The sequence below is a fragment of the Dipodomys merriami genome, unplaced genomic scaffold (genome assembly GCF_024711535.1).
Source record: "Dipodomys merriami isolate MVZ:Mamm:240054 unplaced genomic scaffold, mDipMer1.0.p SCAF_15, whole genome shotgun sequence".
NCBI lineage: Eukaryota > Metazoa > Chordata > Mammalia > Rodentia > Heteromyidae > Dipodomys > Dipodomys merriami.
Window position 1 is genome coordinate 29852342 of NW_027202826.1, and position 17104 is coordinate 29869445.

General features: G+C 37.4%; 1 protein-coding gene across 2 annotated transcripts in view; it reads left to right on the forward strand.

Annotated features, from left to right (window-relative positions):
- Window positions 1-353: 353 nt before the first annotated feature.
- The window catches only part of Myoz2 (myozenin 2), a 31426-nt gene continuing 14675 nt past the window's right edge, over window positions 354-17104 (forward strand). The window contains exons 1-3 of one of the 2 annotated variants that reach the window (XM_070022510.1): window positions 354-527; window positions 1091-1178; window positions 9433-9602. In XM_070022510.1, coding sequence (XP_069878611.1) covers window positions 1103-1178; window positions 9433-9602 — 246 coding nt within the window. In that variant the 5' untranslated portion in view covers window positions 354-527; window positions 1091-1102. The remainder of the gene's footprint in view (window positions 528-1090; window positions 1179-9432; window positions 9603-17104) is intronic. The other variant, XM_070022508.1, reaches the window with a different exon arrangement.

A 17104-nucleotide genomic window follows, 5' to 3' on the forward strand; every position in this document is an offset into this window, starting at 1 on the left:
GCTGGCTCCATCAATCCGTTTAGAACTCTTCTTCTCCTTTCTGAATCTCTATAGATATTAGTATCAATATGATTGGATTTTGAAAAAAATCCATGATTGTGTTCTTGTTCATGTGTATGTCTCTTGTCACCCCTACTGAGCATAAGAATTTTAAAATGTTTTTAAAATCCCTTTTGGTTAGTATCTCCTCAAATAGAAGGTGTTCAGTAAAACATGCCCAAATGAGCATGGATTTCATTCAACCTTCTCACAGACACAATGGAGGGAGCCTAATCTTTCCTGTTCCTCCCTTTCGCCAGGAAGATATGAGTAGCTGAAGTATGTGGAGCTATATATAGTCAGTTGATGTCAGCTGGATGCCAGTCTCTTCAGAAAGCCTCAGTCCCCTGTTTGAGCCAGAGCTCGGGACCATGCCGTCCCAAGTTCAAGGATAAAACCCATCCGGCCCTGGTGCCATCATATTCCATCTCCAGAGTCTTCCTCCACCATTGGGACTCCTCCCTGCTGAAAAGCAGACTAACAGCAAGGTGAGTATATTGTTTCTTACAATGTTTTATTGGTCAGTCGTCCACGGATGTTCAGAGTTGTGACTCATAAATGAACATTCTTTGCTTTAAGACACAGCTGTTGGTGCCAATAGTAAAATGTCACTACCAAAGAGTTCTGATTGAATGTGATGTGTTCTTTCCCTCATACAGTTTGCTGGAATTGCTGAACTGGGATGCTGGTAAATAGGAGCCAGGAAGGAAACAAAGGACAGATTAAAAATAAGCTGTGAAAAGGAGAAAGGGAAAAGAAAGGTGGCCAGCTTTTTCACTGTTTCTCTCTTGCAGCCTAATGGTCATTGTATTAATGTGCAAGCAACACTGGGTTTGCCACTCCCGGTGTCATTCTCCGTGTATTGAGGCATGGCCTATCAATGAATAGCAATCCCTGTCACTAGCCAAGCAAGGCATGTTAAAGTCTTTCAGTGGAAAACAATAGTAATTCTTCATAAAGAATAAAGACATTCTTCTTCAAAAAGGATCATCATCAGACACCAAGTGAATTCTTCCCATAGCCTCAATAACATCCCCTTTATTTTTTACAGGGCACAAAAGCCATGCTATTACATAGCACCCTGGTGAAGCAGAAGAAGCAGCCAGGATCAGCCATCATGAAGGAAAGCCACAGAAATGGTATCCAGAAAAACCTGATAGCATTAACGTAGCCTGCATGGATACAGATCCCTCCCTGACGTCAATATTCTGTAGTTTCCTTCTTTTAGTCATAAGAAAGCTGGAGCTCTAGGCTGGTGCAGAAAAGTCTATGGTCATTAATCCTTTTGTAGTCCTCCTTTCTTATTTGAAAGCTATTTTCAGACAAACAACTGCTGTAAAAGGAATGAAGCAATCTGACAGCTGATGTACATTCTGTCTGGCTGGCCTTCCACATTATCAGTGAATATCACTCTCGTAACACTGAATTGCTTTGGTTATGGGATGAGTCTTGAACAAGCTCATCTTTCTTGTCTACTCCACATGCTTTTCAGCTTGATTTTATTTACTTTACAGTTCATAAAAATTTCCATATATGTTCTATCACCCCGTTTTTGTTGTTTTTGTTTTGTACAAAATCTGTTGATTAAATTGACTTTTATAGTCATTGCTTATTTGTTTCAGCCTGAAACCAGAATTTATATTTAGTGACTGATTTACTAATTTGTGTTGTGGGCAAAATCTACTTTTGTTTGTAATTTCTAAGGGAAATTGTCTTTAGAGTTTCAAAACATCCAAACTCCAAAAATTGAATGTATTTTAGAGACAAGATTATTATGATATTGTGAATTTTTTAAATTACCAAATAACCCTAGAAAACAATGCTTTCAACAGTCACATTTTGACTGTTGAAAGGGAAATTCAATTTTGTTTATAAGCAAAGGGTAAAATTATTAGAGAAGTTTAAGCACAAGATCCTTTTCAGGTGGACCTGAACTATTCTAGATATTTCTGTAGAATTTTCTAGATGTCCCATTTCCCCTTTTTGACAAGGAAGGGGATCTCATGATAACGTTGGGATCTCTAGGCAGCATGGGTAGACCCTCTGCAAATGGTTGACTGTGGTGTTTGCAATGTTGCACCTTTCACCAAACAAACTGAATAGACTCAATGAGAGACTTGTATGCGCTCTCCACAATCTGAAGGATCCTGTTGTTAAAATGTTTACTTTTTTTTTTTTTTGGGTCGGGTCGTGGGGCTTGAACTCTGGGCCTGGGTGCTGTCCCTCAGCTCTTCAGCTCAAGGCTAGGGCTCTACCACTTGAGCCACAGCACCACTTCCGGCTTTTTTCTTTTTGCTTATGTCGTACTGAGGAATCGAACCCAGGGCCTCATGCATGCAAGGCAAGCGCTCTACCACTGAGCCACCTTCCCAGCCCCTAAAATGTTTACTTAAAAAAACATACAAAATCACAGTCCTGGATTCGCCTTATTACAATGTCAAATTAATTTAGCATAAAATGAGAATAATTCTGAATTAGATGCCAGATCTTTACCAACCCTAAATTCCAAATTCCCAGGGTTTTTTTGTTTGTTTGTTTTTGTTTTTAAATCACATGTATCTTTGTGGTTCCAGCTTCAGGTAATTTACTTGGACTTGTCTGTATAGTTTTTCTGGCCAGCAAAGAAAAAAAAGAAATAATCACTTGAGATTTAGACTAAAATTATTTACCTTAAAACTAGTCTTAAGATAGTTACAAGTGTGTGTGTGTGGGGGGGGGTGGATATGTGTGTGTGTGTGTGTGTGTGTGTATGTGTGCTGGTACTGGGGCTTGAACTCAGGATTTAGGTGCAGTCCTTGAGCTTTTATGCTCAAGGCCAGCACTCTATCATTTGGCTTCAAACTGTGATCCTCAGATCTCAGTCTCCTGAGTAGCTAGGATTACAGGTGTGAGCCACTGGGTTTCTGTTAATTTTTTAAATTGAATCAGAATAAAAAAATCATTCAATCAATTTAACATAATCTGTCTAAGTCCTATATCCATTAGAGTATATTGTTAGTTCTGTTGAGACCTACAAAGGTGAAAAAGTCTCTTTAAAATTTTTTATAAACATAACTTCAGAAACATTTAGGCTAAAAGAGAAGGAAGTATAACAGTGTCCCCTAAATGTGAGGTGGAAATTTAGTTGTAGGGGGAAAAGGCTACAGAGGCTATAGTCTTTGAGCAGAATTTTAAGAAAACCCAGGAAGTAAAAAGGGGGAGCATTCTATCAGATCTCTCATTCCACCAGAAGGAGACAAAACCACAAAGAATCACTGAGAAATTCTGTCCCTAGAGCCTCACTGTGAGGAATATGTTGTAGAGAGGTAGAAAATTCCAAGCTTTGGTAAACTATACTCCAAAGTATTACTGGTATGGATCCTTTACAATTTGGTGATATATCAGAAGCAAATATATCACACACACAAAATTTAAAAAGAATTAAAAACATTAAAAAAATCTTTAGCAGGGTACTGGTGGCTCATGCCTATAATTCTAGTTACTGAGGAGACAGATCTGAGGGCTGAAGTTCAAAGCCAGCCAGGACAGGAAAGTCCATGAGACTCTTATCTCCAATGAAGTGCCAAAATGGCCAGAAGTGGATCTACAGCTCAAGTGGTAGAGTGCTAGCCTTGAGCACAAAAGCAGAGGGACATTGCCCAGGCCCTGAGTTCAGCCCAGGACCACCAACACCATAAAAAAATTAAATGTTTTTAAGAATATCACCAAATCTATCTACTTGCAGACCAACCTTCTTATGATGATATTGTAACTCATTGTTATCATCATCTTACTGCAGCGGTAGAGCCAGTGATGAAGCTGCCTTGAATTACGATGGTGACACAAATCTTGGCTTTGTATAAAAGCATCTCAGCCACAGTTGCTAGTATCTAACAACTGTTGTTTTCCAAGACATCCCAAGAAAGCATACTACCATCACCTGTGCACAAACTAGTTGTGGGGGACAAGAAATACTGGCCCATTAGAGTACCTCACCTATTAGCCCGGCTCAAGTTACCCTAAATCTCTATGTGTTTTCTAAGATTTAATCACATTCCACTCTCACTAAGTAACACACTTGAGACTTGAAGGCTAAGGTAGAGGAGTGGGGAAGGAGAAAAGGAGAGATTGTAATGAATTGACAGAGAAAGAAATGGAGCAAACAAATGCGTAAGGAGAGATATTCTGAAGCAATGGACATCTGGTTAGAAATGCTGATATGGGAACTGGAATTAAAATAACTGTAAGCCAGCCAGGGAGTATTATGTTCCCTATCTTTACACACAGATATTGTTGGTAGATGAGAATAAGGAAGGAGACGAATACCTCAGAAGGCTGATTTCATACTATAGGATTTTTCACACTATAGGCCTTTGTTTTTGTTTCTAACCTGGGTTCCTTTCGGGCTGTTTTCCTCTTGGTATGTTTTTTGGTTCGCTTTTGTTTTTTTCCTCTGACTGGGAAAAAGCTTTCCCAGGCACACAGAGGAGAGCTAGGCAGATTATTTTTCTGTAATTTCAGGAAGAGAGGTTAGCTTTGTAGTCTAAAAACAGGAAGCCAGGTTCTAAACTGAACAGTGTTGTTGAAATGGTACCAGGAGCCCTTCTTCCAGACTAGGCCTCAGAGACCTTACCAAAAAGTGTAGAAGGCTAGACTTGCTAAGCAAAAAGAGTAGAAGGCTCGATTTGCTTGTAGGACTAATTCTAAGATTCCACAATCCTGATTTACTGAGATCAGTACTGAAGGCAAACATTAGTATTTCTTCAGTAATAAAGGAAATGGTAATATTACCATAAATGACAAGGACATTTTGAGAAAGGAGAGAGTAGAAGGCTTTAGAATCTGAGATGGAAGATTCTGTGAAGACTTCTGTGACCTTTCCTGCAAGTCAGATCTTCAGCATCAAAATGAGGCATTTCAGACAGGTCTGATGTAAATCATATTAAAAAAAAAAAATCAGCAGATAGGTTTGTAAGGGTTATTTGACTTAACTTTTTATACCAGCATTGTCATAATCACAAATGGGGGGAAAATAGAGCCCCAAAAGCTTTCATTTTTATTTTGATGTTATTTATTTTTATTTTTATTTTTGTCAGTCATAGGGCTTGATCTCTTGGCCTGGGCGCTGTCCCTCAGCATTTCAGCTCAAGACAAGTGCTCTACCACTTGAGCTACAGTGCCACTTCTGGTTTTCTGGTAGTTAATTGGAGATAAGAGTCTCAAGGACTTTCCTGCCTGGACTGGTTTGAACTGTGATCCTCAGATCTCAGCCTCCTGAGTAGCTAGTATTACAGGCATGAGCCATGGGGGGCCCAGCTCATTTTTATTTTGAAAAAGCATATGATTATTTTTTACACATTTCCTACTTTCTTTATTTTGACTTATATCAAGTACTTCACAGATTTTCTGAGCATCTTACATTAACATGACCCTTCAGAAAACTAAAACCAGAAAACTAAACTGAATCATATTTTACACAAAAATTGAAATTGCAGTTTTTCATTCTAGACATACTATCATCCTAGATGATATGTATGTATTTATTTATTTTGTTGTTGTTATTTTATACTGGTACTGGGGCTTGAACTCAGGGCCTGGGTGCTGTCTCTTAGAATTTCTTTATTTTTTTTCTTTTCTTTTTTTTAAAATTTCTTTTATTTTATCTTATTTTTTGGCTGTAGGGCTTGAACTCTGGGCTTGGGTGCTGTCCCTGAGCTCTTCAGCTCAAGGCGAGTTACTCTACCACTTGAGCCAGAGCACCACTTCCAGTTTTCTGGTGGTTAATTGAAGATAATAGTGTCACAGACTTTCCTGACCAGGCTGGCTTTAAACTGTGATCCTCAGATCTCAGCCTCCTAAGTAGGTAGGATTACAGGCGTGAGCCACTGGCACCTGGCTAGTCTCAGCATTTTTGCTCAAGATTGGAGCTCTACTTCTTGAAACACAGCTCTACTTCTGGCTATTCACTAGTGCATTAGAGATAAGAGTCTCATGGACTTTCCTTTGCTTTCACTCTCTATCCTAAAATCTTAGTCTTTTTTTTTTTTGTCCATCCTGGGGCCTGATCTCTGGTTCTGGGCTCTGTCCCTCAGCTCTTCAGCTCAAGGCTAGCACTCTACCACTTGAGCCACAGCATCACTTTGGGCTTTTTCTGCTTATGTGGTACTGAGGAATCAAACTTAGGGCCTCATGCATGCAAGGCAAGCATTCTACCACTGAGCTACTGTCCCAGCCCAAAAATCTTAGTCTTTTGAGTAGATGGTATTATAAGAATGAGCCACTGGTGCTTGGCATCACCCAGTTTTTTTCTTTAAAATAAAATGATGTTCTTTATATACTTTCTATAAGCAGCACTAGATATTCTATTTATATACTTTAATTTGTACAACTCAGTACATTGGCAATCTCATGTCTTGTATGTTCATAGATTTACAAAGTCTCATATTATTTTTATTCATGGCACATTTTAGAAGACTTTATATTACAATTCAAACGGAGACAAAGATATTTGAAATAGGAAAGCAAAGAATCCAAGGTGGGTTTTAAATCTTCTATCTAGAAAAAAAGATCAATAGCCATCTATTTTTGTGCATTATTAGAGACACAGTCTGAACAATGTTGGTTATGTTATATATGTAAAAATCACTAAAATATGTGTAATAACATATTATGCATAATTTAAATATAATTTATATAAATTTCAACACATAGGTTATATAATTGTATATTATATAATATATAAGCATCTCATATACTACATGTATATTATATGTAATATATAAATTATGCACTTTACATTTTAAAAGCATATGATTATTATTCTGACCACATGAGCCAACTGTTCGTTGACTTCTATGCAAGGGCACATAGAATCTCTTTGCTTCTGTAAAATTCTAAATAAATCAATAAGCCCACCCTAAGGCCAAGAAACTGTAGCTAACTCCTCTTTGATGGCTTTATCTATTCTATCAGAGCTGCAGTTGGTACTCAGACATGGGGAAACAGTTTTAAAAATCTTCAGTCTTACTTCAATTATTTGTGAGTGAGTTAGGTTCACTCTGAATGACAGCAGTAGGAAAGTATGCTTAGCAATATTATTTTCAATAGATGATCTAATGTCACAAAGGCCTCCTTCTAAGCCACGAGGGCAAGGATATGTACCCTGAATAAGACACATCATTTATCAAGTATCAAGATTAAACATACTATGTTTAAAGACCCTGTGCACGGGGCTTGTAGTGAAGGGCAGGGAACAGCTGAACTTGGAATCTATCTTCTCCATGGACATCATTCTTCATTGAAGTTTAAACAGTTAGAATGATCATATATTAGATTTCCAATTCACAAATGGTCTTGGAATTCCTGTTTTAGGGATATGATCTAATTTAACTTTTTAAAGGGAAGCGAAAGAAAACTTGGATAATTTTGTATTTGTTGTTTGCTTATGCAAAGGATGTTGACTTACACAGTACTGACATTGATAGATGCGTCTAGTACAAGAGTAAATATTTAATAACTAATTCTCTGGAGAGAAAAATGCCTTGGCCTATAGAGTCTCCCTATTTCTGTACATAAATACTCCAATGATACCAAATAATTTCAAGTAACCACCATAGAAGCACTGAATGTAGAGTTGGGAAGACACGTGCAATAATACAACATTATATGAACAAAACAGTGTTTTTACCATACACTGAAAACATAATGAAATATCTTCCAGAGCCTAATAGAAAGGAAGTAGCAAGACTCTAAGTAATTATTGCTTTGGTTTTTATGTGATTCATTTAATTATTAAAATTATGTAACTTTTTGTTATTGTTGTTATGGGGCTTGAACTCATGCCTGGGTGCTATCCCTGAGCTTTTTTGCTCAAGGCTAATGCTCTAAACCATTTTGAGTCACAGCCCCACTTCCAGTTTTCTGGGTTAATTGGAGATAAAAAAAAAAAAAATCTCATGGGCTTTCCTGCCTGGGCTGGCTTTGAATTGTGATCCTCAGATCTCAGCCTCCTGAGTAGCTAGGATTACAGGCATGAGCTCACTGACCTGGCTTGTAACAATCTTAATACTACTGAGTTTCATAATTACTGAAAATGTATCAGTCAACTTCTGTGAACCATTACATAGTAACATAACCACAGCATAATAATGAAGGAACTCTATGCTATTGACAGATAATTCAACCTACCTTCCTGATATCATGCTAATTTATACAAAACATTTTATTTAATTCTTTTGTATGAATGTGTGTTTGTCTGTGTGTGTGTGTGTGTGTGTGTGTGTGTGAGAGAGAGAGAGAGAGAGAGAGAGAGAGAGAGAGAGAGAGAGAGAGAGAGAGAGAGAGAGAGAGAATGCTACACCATTCTTGGGGCTTGAATTCAGGCCCTGTACTCCGTCCCTGAGCTTTTTCAATCTAGGCTTGTGCTCTACCACTTCAGCAACACCCCCACGTCTGGCTTTTTGGTGGTTAATTAGAGATAAGAGTCTCTTGGACTTTCCTGCTTGGGCTGGCTTTGAATCATGATCTAGATGTTAGCCTCTTGAATAGTTATGATTACAGGCATGAGACCCAGAGCCCAGTTTATTTAATTCTTATGTCAACTCTTCATATGAATATTAATACTGTTGTTATTAGCTGCGGTTGAGAGATAAGGAAATTGAGGTTGAGATGAAATCAGTAACATATATATATACATATATACACATATATACATATATAATATGTATACAATATATGTACATACATATGTTTTATTTATTTTATCTATCTATCTATGTATATGTATATATATATATATATATATATGATCATGGAAATATAGCAATGATTGTGCAGTAAGCAAGTGATGAAGGCAGGAATCAACCCAACACCATCTGATTTAAAAGCTCACAATAGCATTTTACTAGGTAACAAATTATGGAACTTAGAAAACCATTTTAGCCTAGTGCCAGTGGATCATGCTTGTAATCCTAGCTACTCAGGAGGCTGAGATCTGAGGATCACAGTTCGAAACCAGCCCAGGCAGAAAAGTCCCCATGAGACTTTATCTCCAGTTAACCACTCAAAAGCCAAAAATGGTGCTGTGGTACAAAGTCGTAGAGCACTAGCCTTGGGCAAAAAAGCTCAAGGACAGTATGTAGGTCCTGAGTTCAAGCCTTACAACCAATAAAGAAAGAGAGAGAGGAAGAGGGCAAGGGAGGGGGGGAGAGAAAGAGGGACAGAGAGAGAGAGAGAGAGAGAGAGAGAGAGAGAGAGAGAGAGAGAGAGAAAGAAGGAAGGAAGGAAGAAGGAAGACGGAAGGAAGGAAAAAGGAAGGAAGGAAGGGAAAGTAAGAAAGAAAAAGAAAGAAAGAAAGAAAACCATTTACAAATGTTCACTTTGTGGTTTGTCATGTATTGGAATGTTGTTTTGCAGATGCAGAGGGCATGGATCTGGGCAAAAAAGTCAGCATCCCCAGAGACATCATGTTGGAAGAATTGTCTCATCTCAGTAATCGTGGTGCCAGACTGTTTAAGATGCGTCAAAGAAGATCTGACAAATATACATTTGAGAATTTCCAATATGAGTCTAGAGCACAAATAAACGTAGGTATAACTTGACCATGTGGCATCTAAGTGCATGGGGTGCAGGGTCTACATTTATATGTATGACTAGATTCCCAAACTAGTTATTCTACATACATTCGTTCAGTTGATTCTGGTCGACATTCTATTCTTGATAAGGAATAGTTTGGGTGGATAAACAAAAGAACCATTATATATGATATGAGCATGCTTTCAGTTCAATAGAGACATTGTAAGCATGTAGATTTGGCACTGAAGAACTGGACTGTTCTGCTTAGAGAAGGGAGAGGGAGTGGAGAGAACTGGTACTAAATGTTTCCATGGTCTTATCGCGACCAGTGAAATGTTTGAGATGGAAACATTTCCAAAGCACACGGTGCTCCACAAAGTAAGGATAAGCATTTTTTAGTTAAATACAATCCCAGTCCTGAAAATGCCTGGGGACCACAGACTCAGCCTGTCTCCTGTCAGATCATGTTTTTCCATCTTTCTTAGGGAAGTCTAGGTCCTAATGATGACAAAGTCAGGGTGCCTAATTCTTTGGACAATGACTTACTGAAAGCTAATGAACAGCAGTAAAAGAATTCTAATAGATTTCATCTATTTTATTAATATTATAGTCACTTAAACTGTCATTCAGAGCGATCATAGAAAAAGTTGTTCATAATAGGAAGGCAACCCGCTTTGGAAAATTGTTTTAAAAATTAAATACCTGCCAGGGGGGCAGTGGCTCACACTTGTAATCCTAGCTACTCAGGAGGCTGAGATCTGAGCATCATAGTTTGAAACCAGTCAGGCAGAAAAATCTGTGAGACTCTTATGTCCAATTGACAACCAAAAACAAAACAAAACAAAATCGGGAAGTGGTAAGTAGTAGCAGTAGTAAAGCACTAGCCTTTAGCACAAAAGGCTCAGCAACAATACTCAGGCACTGAGTTCAAGCCCCAGGACCTGCATAAGGAAGAAAAAAGTTAAATCCTAAACTAAAATTTGAAGACATGGTAGAGATGCCAACAAATGTGTTTTATTTACTGTTTTTCCCTATGCCTAAGAAAGGTTTCTAAGTCCTTAGACAAATGTAAAAAAAAAAGTCCTTTACAAATGTAAACATTAAAATTTACCAGCTACCATCAATAGTGAAGTGTGTGTGTGTGTGTGTGTGTGTGTGTGTGTGTGTGTGTGTGTGTGTGTGTGTGTGTGTGTGTGTGTGTGTGTGTGTGTGTGTGTGTGTGTGTGTGTGTGTGTGTGTGTGTGTGTGTGTGTGTGTGTGTGTGTGAGTGAGTTTGTTCTGGGGCTTAAACTCCGGGCCTGAATGCTGTTCCTGAGCTTTTTTGCTCCAGGCTAGCAGTCAGCTACAGCTCCACTTCAGGTTTTTGTTTGTTTTGGGTTTGGTTTTTTGTTTTTTTTTTTTTTTTTTAGTGGCTAATTGGAGATAAGAGCCTCAAGAACCTTCCTGCCCAGGCTGGCTTTGAATCCTGATCCTTAGATCTCAACCTTCTGAGAAGCTAGTATTATAGCCATGAGCCACAGATGCCTGGCAATAATGCAATATTTTGAATGCTTCATTTCTTTACAGAATATTGAGTTTACTAATTCTTTTACCAGACTTACTGCAAGAAACTATAGAAAATGAGATCCACACCAGCAAAAACAATAGTATTAATTTAAAATGAATCCATTTATCTTGACCTGCTTAGTAGTAAGTGTTGAAAGTATATTTTAAATGAAAAATGTTTGGAGCCAGGAATGTAGCTCAGTAGAACCTTATCTGTGCAGCATATGTGAGCGCCTGGCTTCTAGTTCTAGCACTGCAAACAAAAAATGTGTTCATATTAATGAGAATTCTTCAACATCTATAGATTCAATCTAGTTACAGCTGTGAATCTGATGAAATATTAAGTCATATTCACAGTATTTACATATGTGAAGCTGATTTTTTGCTTGAAGTGGCAGATAAACATAATGTTCTGTGACCCTTAAATTATACACAGTATCCTCTTTTTTTTTTATTTTTTTGCTAATCCTGGGACTTGAACTCAGGGCCTGGGCACTGTCCCTGAGCTTCTTTTGCTCAAAGCTAGCACTCTACCATTTGAGCCACAGCACCACTTCCGGGCTTTTCTATTTAAGTGGTACTGAGAAATCAAACCCAGGGCTTCATGCATGCTTAGGCAAGCACTCTACCACTAAGCCACATTCCCAGCCCTACAGTATCCTCTTATCAGAAAGTATCTGTGACAAATACAGTATGAGCTGAAAATAATCCTATTCCGGATGACAGTTTGTTAGGTAATCATATCCTTTCAATAATGACAACAAAGAAGATGCTTCATAAAATAATACTGGTCAAGGTCATGTCAGGATAGGCTTGCAAAATGATCTATGAGTCTAGACATCTAAGTGAATGAATAGTGCCACTTACAACACTATGAATGAATAGTGACACAACTCTGAGAATACTACACTACAATTCTAAGTAACATACAAGATTTAAAATGCCCTGTAGGCTAAACATATTCTTTCCTCACTGTTTTCTGAACTTAACTGACAATCATTTTCGGTGCCAGTAGTCAATAGTTACAATTACTCAAAGTATAAAAAACAAACAAAAACAAAAACTCACGAGAATTCTTCACTATTCCTGGGAAATAGGGCACTACATAAATCAAATAGTCTCCCAATTTATCTTAAAATAAATCAATTCTGACAAGTGAGACAACAATAAATAATAATAAAGTCTTCAATGAAACCACACTGCATTGAATTTCCTAATGTAGTCTAACGTCTGATGAAATCTATTCCCTTCTTCTGAGACGAGGAAAGTAGGATTCAAGGAAATATGTTGATCTGACTTAGGCAACAACATAATAAAAGAGACTGGATCCAGCTGTTAGAATTCTACCATCTTTGGAACCAATGCCTCTCTTGGTATAAATAAAGGAAACTTTGTCCTGGAAACCAGGTAATTACAGTTCGGTCCTGGCACTCCCAACCCACTATGTGATTTGAGGCTACTTTAAATTTTTTTGCCTTTCTGGATTTCTTATTTGCAAAACATGAGCTCGGATGTTCTCAAAAGATGCCTTCTGACTTAAACAACCTGCGTTCTCTTAATTCTAATAATTATCTGTACAAAAATCATTGAAGAGTGCAAGCTACATAATATAATGACACAATCACGTTGTCCACGTTTAGGTTACAACTTGGATCACTGTAAAAATGACAGGATTTTTTTTTCTTTTTTAATGGTTTTTATTGTAAAATACTGTACAGAGGGGTTACAGTTACATGAGTAAGGTAATGAATACATTTCTTATCAAGCATTGTTACCTTCTCCTTTGTTTTTTCCCTACCATCCCTTCCCTCCCCACCTCCCTAACACCTGCCCCCCCCCCCAGCCAAGTTGTAAAGTTCATTTTCAACGTAGTGTCTTATACATCTCATTGTTACAATGGGTCAACCTGTATCCTTATTTCAGCATTTTGTTATTTCCCTTCCTCTCCCCAAATTAGAAAAATGTATATACAAGATGCAGGGCACCGACATCAAATACAGTGAAAACAGGGATTATACTGTGGGAGAAGAACATACAAGAGAAACAAAATTACATAGTACATTTTAAATATGTTAAAAACAATAGCAAGAAAGAAAAAAAAAAACACTTGTGTCCCTATCTTGGGGTTAATTTCGCTTAACATCATCTTATATGGTCGTATGTACATAGCTTTTGACCTTTTCTACTTGCCCCAGACATATGCTGGTTACTACAAATAAGGGAAACCATGGGATTTATGTTTCTTTGGACCTAGCTTACTTCACTTAATATAATTATTTCCAAGTCTTTCCATTTGCTAACAAATGGGGCAATGTCATTCTTTCTGATGGAAGCATAGAATTCCATTGTATAAATAGACCACATTTTCTTGATTCATTCATCTACTGAAGGGCATCTGGGTTGGTTCTATATCTTAGCTATGGTAAATAATGCTTCAGTAAACATAGTTGTGCTGGTAGCTTTAGTATGGCCTTGTTTGTGATCGTTTGGGTAAATGCCTAAAGGTGGGATTGCTGGGTCACAGGGGAGCTCTGTGTAGTCTTTTGAGGAACCTCCATACTGCTTTCCAAAGTGGTTGAACAAGTTTACACTCCCACCAACAATGCAGCAGGGTTCCCTTCTGGCCACATCCCCTCCAGCATTTGTTGTTATTAGATTTCTTGATTATAGCCATTCTAACTGGAGTGAGGTGGAATCTCAATGTTGTTTTGATTTGCATTTCTTTTGTGGCTAGAGAAATTGAGCATTTCTTCATTTGTCTATTGGCCATTCTTATTTCCTCTTCAGAGAAGTCTCTCTTTAAGTATTTAACCCACTTATTTATCGGGCAGTTGTTTCTTTGAGGATTTGTTGTTGGAGGATTTAGTTTTTTGAGTTCCAAGTATATTTTAGATACGAGACACTTGTCCATTGAATGGCTAGTGAAGATCTTCTCCTAATCTGTAGGCTTTCTGTTGATTTTGCTAGCTATGTCCTTTGCCACGCAGAAGCTCTGCAGTTTCATGCAATCCCTTTTGTTCAACATTTCTTTGATTTGTTGTGTTTCTGGGTCTCTATTAAGAAAATTTCAGCCTGTGCCAAGGAGACCTAGGGTTTCTCCTATCCCTTCCTGTAATGTTTTCAGGGTGTCTGCTTTGACTTCGAGGTCTTTGATCCATTTGGAGTTGATTCTGGCACAGGGTGATATACAAGGATGTAGCTTTAGTTTTCTACAGGTGTTTAACCAATTTTGCCAGCACCATTTACTGAAGAAGCAAATGACAGGATTTTTTTAAAGGTAATATTTTATCAAGTTTATATACATCAATTCATTTGTACATTTTGCAAGTATGCATCATTATATTCTGGGTAGTATGTTGTAAGTTCAAAGATGAGTAAATACAGCATTTGTCTAGCATAGAAAAGACTAACATTGAAAGATAACATACAAGCCAGGCACTGGTGGCTCACGCCTGTAATCCTAGCTACTCAAGAGGCTGAGATCTGAGGATTGCAGTTCAAAGCCAGCCCGGGCAGGAAAGTCCATGAGACTCATCTGCAATAAACCACTAGAAAACCGAAGTGGCACTGTGGCTCAAGTGGTAGAGCACTCGCCTTTAGCTGAAGAGTGCAGAGACAGCGCCCAAGCCCAGAGTTCAAGCCCCATGACCAACCAAAAAAAAAAAAAAAGAAAGAAAGAAAGATAAAATGCAGATGTTAACTTACAGACTAGTTCTTGAATCCTCTTTATATGATTTATGTTATATATACCTAATTCATTGATTACATTCTGGATCATGCTTTAAACTGCTTCTTTTGAGTTGTAACTATTGTCAAAATAATGATTTAACTTATTTTTATATAATTCGTTTTTTATTATAATGGTTAGGAGCAAAACAAATGAAAACCTAAATCTCTAGCAATCAATACCATTTGTTCACCTGACAAGTGTCCTTCTAAAAACAGCAACTACATAACTTTGAGCTTACTTTACTACTTGAGGAGACTGGCAAATACAAGCCACATATTATACTTTCTATGACCCAAACAATGAGAGGAAATGTTTATTCTTTAAAAAAACAAAAAGCATCGCTTGCTACATGAGCCAATTCTGAAGTCCTACAAGATGAAATGACTTATTTCTTAGATAAAAGGTCAAAAAAAGCTGAAGAAAATAAACAATCATAAGAAAAAAAGAGGAATTAATAATAACTCAAAACTCTCTCTGTCGACCACTGCAAAAAGACATTGAAGTTCTTGAAAACACTATAAAATATATAATATTGGATAAAAGGACAAGTTTCCATAAAAAAATAATTCTGGCCAGAAGTGTAGGTGTGGCTTAAGTGGTAGAGCCCCAGACTTGAGGGAGAAAGCTTAAAGGAAAATACCAAGGGCCTGAGTTCAAACACCAGTACTAGCACAGGTGTATGCATGTGTACACACACATGTGCACACACACACACACACATACACATACACATATACACAGAATCTGAAATAAGTTCAAACCTTGGGAGTCTGAACATATGGTTTATTCAAAACATAACTTCCATGTATATGGCATAAAGTATACCAAAACAAAACAATTCTATTTCTATGGATATTTCAATGGATATCATATAAAATATTATGGTTTTAATTTACATGATTACAACCTGTAAGATGTCATTCTATTTTTATTTTCTTTAGAGATAGCAAAGATAAAAGAAAATACATTTCCATTTGCCCTTTCCAAATTTTCTGAAGTTGATCACAGACAGGTGAAATACTGTAATTCCAGGCTTTGTTTCATAGTTAACAAGGATAATAGAGCTAGTGGGTGTCTCTGGATAATAGCTAATGAAAAGAGTTGATTTTCCTGTTTGTCATTAATCTCTAGGAAAAGGTTTCAGATGACTGGTAGTACCATTCTTAAAAATTAATGTAGGTGGAATGTTTTGTAGGTCTGGTGAAATTTATTTCAAGGATACATTCTACCAATGTAGAAAAGATAAATATTTATCCATTACATACCAGAACTTCCTATGTTTATCTCAACCCATGTTTTATTTACAGTCAAAGTTTACAGGAATTTTCTATCTTTTAAAGAAGACACGTAGGCTCAGAAGTAAAAAAAAAAATTCAGAACAACACTGATCTTGTCAATGAAGTTGAATACTGGATAAAAACTAAATGCAAAATGTAAAAGCACTAAGTGAAATATGTGCACTTATAAAATGCTTTATCTTTAGAAATCATTAATAAAAGTTGTTTTTAAGTGTCCTACCTAAGGAAAAATGGTATGATATGATAATGCCCTACTACATTTAAACCAGCTTAAAATCTAGTTGGGGACCCCAAATGACATTAATTAAGTAAAATTCTAGCTAAGAAGAACAAACATTCACATGTTGAAATATGGAGACAATTCTGGCAGAGGAAGTTGGAAAGGAGATTTTAAGATAGGTACAAACCCTAGGAAATCTAAGAGGGGAGTCATTCAAAGCTGTGAAGCAGGAGTGAGTAAGCACCTGCCCCAGAAACAGGAAACTGGTTGGTAGAAATGTACTGATAAGCACATGGCTCATGCCTGTAATCCTAGCTACTCAGGAGGCTGAGATCTGAGGATCACAGTTCAAAGCCAGCCCAGGGCAGAAAGTCTATGAAGCTCTTTTCTCCAATTAATGACCAAAAATACAGAACTAGAGATATGACTCAACTGTTAAGAGTGCTAGCCTTGAGCACAAAAGCTCTGGGGCAGTGCCTAGGCTCTGAGTTCAAGTCCCAGGACCGATGTGCACAAATCAGTGATTACTGCACATTAGTTTGCATGTTATTCAATAGGCAACAAGAAAGTATTTCTAAAGATTAAAGTCATGTTCTACTCAGAGGCACTAGATGGACTTAAAGTGGTAAGAAATGAATAGAAGGTTGATCATCCTGTGATAATGAGTGAAAGGAGGAGGTTTGCCGGGGAACTTCTTTGCTTAAAGTATGAAAGGCAGGA